The 7,504-nt window shown below is 36.6% G+C and overlaps 1 protein-coding gene across 1 annotated transcript; it reads right to left on the bottom strand.

Annotated features, from left to right (window-relative positions):
- Positions 1-1,654: 1,654 nt before the first annotated feature.
- LOC147792345 (abscisic stress-ripening protein 3-like) lies at positions 1,655-2,320 on the bottom strand. The gene is made up of 2 exons (XM_087125001.1): positions 2,084-2,320; positions 1,655-1,994 (listed from the first exon to the last, which is right to left on the bottom strand). The coding sequence occupies exons 1-2, from the start codon at positions 2,252-2,254 to the stop codon at positions 1,806-1,808; spliced, it is 360 nt and encodes a 119-aa protein (XP_086981127.1). The 5' UTR covers positions 2,255-2,320; the 3' UTR covers positions 1,655-1,805.
- Between the last annotated feature and the right edge of the window lie 5,184 nt (positions 2,321-7,504).

Genomic DNA, 7,504 nt, shown 5'->3' with positions numbered 1-7,504 from the left:
TGAACTACTGAGTCAGTTTGAGATGTGTTATAAACATGACTTATTAAATGTAATGAGTATATTGTCATAACTCTGAAAGTAATTCTATATCAGACTGAATTTAGAGACGAATTGTGAAATTGCTTTATTGTCTCAGAAGAAGGATAGCTATACTCGGTATACTCTCTCTCAATCAAGACGCTCTGAGTACTAGATTGACGATCACCCAAAGATGCCATTTTCCGTTCATTTTCATTTACTTATCTCATCCTTTTTGGAGAGCACCCACTCAAACATAGGGAGGGCGCACTACCGCGAGAGAAAGAGCTCCGACTACCGTATCTCGTTACCCCCAGCATGTAGCATAGGTGGAATAATATCTTTCTTCCCCATCCCTATTGGAATGAATATTCATGCTTAAATAGTCCTTTCCCGAGACCAAGGCACCTCGTCCCGGACTAAGGAAAACTATAACCTTAATCAATCCTTTTTCTCCGGCATTAATTTGGCATCTAAAGCACCTTTTACTAAGATCCATGTAGCCCCTCTATTTATTCCCTGACCAAACAAACACCTACTCCTTCAATCAAAGAATATAGTGAAACCGGAACTGGAAGGAAAGACGAAACCTTCTCCGCTTTTTCGATACGACCTTACCCTATTTACCTTATTCATTCAATCCTGTAAATGAATCAAGATCAATCTCCTTACTCATTCTACTTCCCTTATTTAAGGAGGTAAACAGGAAAACAGGAGGGAAAGATGTTTTGTCTTCTTTTGATATTCCCGGAATAAATAAAAACGCTTTTTAGACAGTGGATATGGAAAAACACAGAATTGACTATTTCGGATAATACACAAGAAAAGCCAGATGAAAATGAAACAAAAGCGGTGATGATAAGAAGAGCCAAGGAGGAAGAGAAACAAACATGATAGAAAGATCAGAAACCTGGGATAAGGCACTACTTGGTCAAGTAATAAGAGGTTGTTTGTTAGTATGCACCATAGAAGTAGAACTACGTTAGCGGTGAGAGAAAGGCTAAGAGCAGAGTCCGCGGCAAACTAGAAGATGAAGATGGAAGATGAAGATGGCACTGCAACTAGCCTATAGCTTTGACTTTCTTTCAAGTCATTATAGTTACCAAGATCAAACCTCTTTTGAGACAAAAGAAAGAGATTTAGCGGAGACAGGATTTGAACCCATGACTGAAAGGTTATGAGCCTTGTGCGAGCTACCAAGCTGCTCCACACTACAAAGAGAAGAACTGTGTACTAATAGACAAAGAAAGAAAGATTGAAGCCCCTACCCTATAACCATATCTTTACAAATAGAATAGTCGAGATTTATACAGAGAATGGTAAAGAAAGAAAGGGAGATTTGTATATGTATATGTATATGTATATATATCTATATATATGTATTATATATATATATATATATATATATATGTATGTATGTATGAATCTATATATATATATATATATGTATGTATGTATGAATCTATATATCTATATATATCTATATATATATATATATATATATATATATATATATATATATATATATATATATATATATATGTATGAATCTATATATATATATATTGTAAATTTCCAAATTAAAAAAGAAAAACACGGTTTGATCGTTCAAGAAAAATAAATAAATAAATAGAGAAGCACATGAAAGATAAACTTTATTACGTAATAAAGCATCTCCAATTTATTTTACAAACAACTTACCATATTTAGCTCTTCAAACCCAAACATCACACACAAAGCCAAAACACACACACACAAACAACTCCACACAGATTCAAGCCAAAGTTTCAAAAAAGATGGTGGTGATGGTCCTTGCCATGATCAGCCTCTTTCTCTTCTATCTTTGCTTCCTTCTTCTCATGATGCTCGTGGAGCACAAACCCACCAGCTCCGACCGCCACCGCCGCTGCGACTTCCTCCTTGATCTTGTGCCTGTGGCTATGCTCGCTGTCTTTCTTCGCCTCGTGCTTCTCATGCTACAACAACGAGAACAACATAGGTTAATTGTACTTTTATTTGATTAGGAATTTAGAGGAGCAAACAAGAAGAGGATTTGATTAAGTACCAGAGCATAGGCACCAGCGGCAGCGACACCAAGCTCGCCGAGGTGTTCAAGGTGCTTGTGGTGTTTCTTTTCTTTCTCATAGTCGACGTCGCCGCCGGAGTACTCTTCTCCTTCTTTGTGGTGGTGAAGGTGAAGGTTGTGGTGATGATGGCCTTGCTTTTCTTCCGCCATGGCTGTGAGGGCTTTGGTATGGAAAATTGTTGCTTTGTTGGGGATGGTGTGATGTTTGGGTGTGGGAGAAGTTGGATTTTATACTACTTTGTAGGGGTAATTGTGGAAATGAATTAAGTGTTCCAAAGTTGGAAGCTTAAGACTAAAGAGACTACTAGACAATAATTTCATAATTATCATCCAAATTTAATTGTTAAGTTAGGTGGAGAACATGTCTAGAAGTGTACAAATATTTTGTTTCTACAAGTTATGTTGTATATTTGAAAAATGAGCTAAAGGAAGATTTTTGGGATATAAGTAAGTGAAACTATTTTTATTGTTACGAGACATGGTAGGAAAACTAAAAGTAAAATCAAACAATATCATACTATTGTGGAGATTGGTTATTTTATATCTCTAGTATCAGAGTTATGTCTTTATCTTAACTTAGTCTTCCTAATAGAATCTTTGATGGCGTAAACTCTCATGATTTTTCTTTTAGTTTCCCCAAAATGTCTCATACCAATGGAAATAGTGTTCCTTACTTATAAACTCGTGATCTTCCTCTTAATTAGCTAATGTGGGACTAGTTCTCTTAATAATTCTCAACATAGTCATAATGACTCCGGTATCAAACAACGAAGATAGGAAAAATGGGAGTTTTTTATTTTATGTGCAACGAACATATGGAGTACAACCAAAAGTTCTCAAGTGAGAGTACTTGAGTTCTTTTAATGTCCATACTTCGTCTGACAACTTGAACTCCAAGGGTACTGACGACCCTCTTTGATCAAATAGATTGTTGTATTTACAGCATCGACCTAGAATGTCTTTGGCAATCAATAATAAATCCTCATACTCTTTGCCCGCTCATTCAATGTTCTGTTCATCCTTTAGCAACATCATTTTGTCTTGCTTTACCGGGAATTGTCATTGTTAATCTAATGCCCTCAGCTACACAAAATATTTTGAATTCTAACTTGTTGTACTCCTCTCCATTGTTAGACCTCAGACATTTGATCTTCAAACCGGTCAGATATTCAATTTCATATTTCCACTTCTTGATGGTGACAAACACATCTGACTTGTGTTTCAAGAAATAAATCCACACATTCCTACTGAAATCATCGATGAGGGTGACGTAGATCTTTGATCAATCAAGTGATGGAACTAGAGATGGTCCCCAAATGTCTGTATGGACCATTTCCAACCGCACTTTCTTCAATTCTCTAGTAGTATTCGTGAAGCTAACTCGTTTCTGTTTACTCATAATGCAGTTCTCACAAGGACCCACATCAACTGTAAGGCCCACGTTTTGGGCCCATGGCCCAATAACAAAATGACTTATAAAAAATAAGCCCTAGGGTTCACTACGGGAACAAACCTTTAGCCAGTCGCCGCTTTTCCTTCTTTCTGCTGCCGTCCGCCGCCCTTCCTTCTCTCTTTTTCATTTTTCTTCCTTAAGTCGCTGCCACCCAAAGCTCACTGTCCCGCAACCGATTGTTCCCACACTGCTCCGCACCCCTTCCCACATCAGAAAACCTTCGCCCAGCAGCCACATCGCCACCGCGAGGGAACAACATCATTGTTGCCCAAAACCGACCTCAAGAGGGTTAGACGCAACAAAGGTTCAATGCCTACGTAGGAGGAAGTCTCAGTTCGAGGGAAGTCGGATCGTCGTTGATTAGGAAAGGCCAAGAAAGCAGCTCCTTGGGTAAGGGGCACGCCTATTGAAAATAAACGTTTTGTTTTTTTTGAAAATGGGTCGAACAAAATCGTTCAATGGCTGTGTTCTGTGTAATAATCTGAATGCTGAGTATAATCTGATCGTTGTGTGTAATTGTTTGTAACCTGATTATCGTATAATCTGATTGTTATGTAACCTGATGGTTGGGTAATCTGTTTGTGGTGTAATATGGTTAGGTTGTGTAGTCTGGATAGGTGTAATCAGATTGTTGTGTAATCAGATTTTGGTGTAATCGGATTGTTGTGTAATCAGATTTTGGTGTAATCGAATGGTTGTGTAATCAGATTGTTATGTAATCGGATTATGGTGTAATCGGATTGTTGTGTAATCGGATTTTGGTGTAATCAGATGGTTGTGTAATCGAATGGTTGTGTAATCGGATTGTTGTGTAATCTGATTGTCGTGTAATATGGTTAGGTTGTGTAGTCCGAATAGGTGTCGATTGTCGGCATATTGTGCTTGTAGGTAGCCATGGTTAAGGGGTATGTGGTAATAGTTACACCAGTGTGTTTCGGGTAACTAGCCACCAATAGTCACCTTTGGGGTGATTCTAGAAAACGTCTATCCAGTAAGGGTTACACGCTGTGTGTTTTGGGTAACCAGCAATGGATAGTCAATTAGAGGAAATAAAAAAAATATGAACCAAGAGACATCAATCATACAATATACTTCAATGAAGATGTGAAGAAAAGGTTGTCAAAATTATCAAAAAAAATGTTTCAATTCATGCTACATTGAAAAAGAATGAAGTTTGATTGTTGTAAATTTTGGGTGGGTTACAATTTAGAGTTATTGTATTTCATTAATGTATTTTAAGACTATTTACTTTAGGTTACATTTACATAATGGCTAATTATGGTCATTAAGTATGAATGTTACAACTTTTGGAATGCCTTTAATTGTTTCATTTTGAGGCTATATAAAGCCATGTATATTGTATTTGTAAGGTAGACTTGGAAAATATTATTAAAGAAGCATTTGTGCTTTCCTTTAGCCAATGGCTAAGTTTCTTTGCAATTCTATGTAGTTTAGATTGCATGTAGAATCATTCAAGCTCGACATGATCAATCTTGCTTGTGGAGTGATTCGAATCTCAAACAAGTGTTTGAGATATTTGATCAACAAGAGTCATTCAAGCTAGACATGATCGATCTTGCTTGTGGAGTGATTCGAATCTCAATCAAGTGTTCTTGCCTTGAGATATTCGATCAACAAGGTAATCCGAATCTTATTCCCCTTGTATTGATTCCATATCTTATCATTTGGTATCAGAGCTTCAGGCTCAAGATCGGATATATGTTTCCTTTGCGTTTCTCTCAATTTGATTTTTATTTATTTTCATCTTTTTAGTTTTTAATCGACCCAGAGTTCAAAATTCAATCTTTGCTCTATTTAAAATTTTTAGAGGTGAGAATGAGAGCTTCATTTGTGTAACTGAGTGGAAAAAGAGTGTCCTAAAATTTCCTTGAGTGTATACTCGTGAGGAGAGTGTTGTGAGTTCCTTCGTATTTCCATAACTTATTTTTTGCAGCAAAGTTTCACAAATAGATTCGAGGACGAATCCTCTTGAAGAAGTGGAGAATGATATGAACCAAGAGACATCAATCATACAATATACTTCAATGAAGATGTGAAGAAAAGGTTGTCAAAATTATCAAAAAAAATGTTTCAATTCATGCTACATTGAAGAAGAATGAAGTTTGATTGTTGTAAATTTTGGGTGGGTTACAATTTAGAGTTATTGTATTTCATTAATGTATTTTAAGACTATTTACTTTAGGTTACATTTACATAATGGCTAATTATGGTCATCAAGTATGAATGTTACAACTTTTGGAATGCCTTTAATTGTTTTATTTTGAGGCTATATAAAGCCATGTATGTTGTATTTGTAAGGTAGACTTGAAAAATATTATTAAAGAAGCATTTGTGCTTTCCTTTAGCCAATGGCTAAGTTTCTTTGCAATTCTATGTAGTTTAGATTGCATGTAGAATCATTCAAGCTCGACATGATCAATCTTGCTTGTGGAGTGATTCGAATCTCAAACAAGTGTTTGAGATATTTGATCAACAAGAGTCATTCAAGCTAGACATGATCGATCTTGCTTGTGGAGTGATTCGAATCTCAATCAAGTGTTCTTGCCTTGAGATATTCGATCAACAAGGTAATCCGAATCTTATTCCCCTTGTATTGATTCCATATCTTATCAGTTAGGTTGTGTAGTCCGAATAGGTGTCGATTGTCGGCATATTGTGCTTGTAGGTAGCCATGGTTAAGGGGTATGTGGTAATAGTTACACGCTGTGTGTTTCGGGTAACTAGCCACCAATAGTCACCTTTGGGGTGATTCTAGAAAACGTCTATCCAGTAAGGGTTACACGCTGTGTGTTTTGGGTAACCAGCAATGGATAGTCAATTAGAGGAAATAAGGAGGTGAGGTCCTTGTGGTAATGGTTACACGCTGTGTGTTTTGGGTAACCAACTAGGAATAACCACCGGAGTAAAAGTGGCGTTGATGTTGTGGTGGCATTAATCACCTGATGCGTGTTTTGGTTGATCGCCTTGTGACGATTCATATGTTGACCCCAATAGGGGAGTTCCTTACTGAGTATTTTTATACTCACCCTGTTTTTTTTTTTTTTAATGATTTTCAGGTGAAGCTGTGGCACGGAGGTGACGAGTAGGATGCCAAAGTCAGTCACGGTGCGATTCAAGGATTTTTATGTTTTTTTGTAGTCTCATTTTGTGGGAGAGATGTTTCCGCACTTTTGTTATTAATTTAAACTATGTTGTGGATGCCTAGTTTGTGGGAACTAGGCGGTCGCATCAGACTTTCTTTTGATTTTAAATTTCCTCTTTGTTTTAAATAGCTTTAGGCTGCATTGTTTTTATTTTTTTACCCCTGCACATGATTTCTAATAAAATTCTACATGATTTTCATCATGTTCCAAATAAATCTCATTATCTTTTGTAACGGCCCTGACCGCTACTTATATGATAAGTTTGGTCGTTACATCAACAAATTTCAGACCTTCCGAAACTCTTTTTTGCAGTCAGCGTCTTCATTCCTTTGACGCTCATATGTCCAAGTCTATTGTGTCATAGACTTGAATTTGAAGCACTCTCAGCAACAACAGCCATGTTCTTACCCTCTGCAGTGGTGGTATAAGGTTCCAGATTTTATGGCATGTGCTACCACCATAGTGTTGGGTTTTATGTCCTAAAACTCATAGTTTGTAAACAAAGATATATTCTATTTTCAATGAAGTTATTATTGATGATTATTCAGTAATAAATTGTTATTGAATAAAGTGAACTTTACGATCATTAATCTAAATCCAATAAACTAAGAACACTCTGGCTATAGTATGATTACTTGAACTATATGTAGAGACATAAGAGTGGATCAAGTTCAAGTATATAGTCAAAATGATCTATAGTATAAGGATAAGGCTGAGTACCTTATTCTGGGGACACTATGGATGCGGCCCACTTTTGTATATGATATAAACAATGTGATCACT

This window comes from Cucurbita pepo, chromosome 6 (genome assembly GCF_057944985.1).
Source record: "Cucurbita pepo subsp. pepo isolate OVF chromosome 6, ASM5794498v1, whole genome shotgun sequence".
Lineage (NCBI taxonomy): Eukaryota > Viridiplantae > Streptophyta > Magnoliopsida > Cucurbitales > Cucurbitaceae > Cucurbita > Cucurbita pepo.
This window is presented reverse-complemented; position numbering and strand designations above follow the sequence as displayed.

Bases quoted from the DNA above. Each gene is read 5' to 3' on its own strand.
- LOC147792345 (XM_087125001.1), bottom strand. From the start codon at position 2,254: ATGGCGGAAGAAAAGCAAGGCCATCATCACCACAACCTTCACCTTCAC. The intron at 1,995-2,083 runs GTACTTAATCAA...TCGTTGTTGTAG, and splicing joins CCGCTGGTGCCTATGCTCTG to CATGAGAAGCACGAGGCGAA.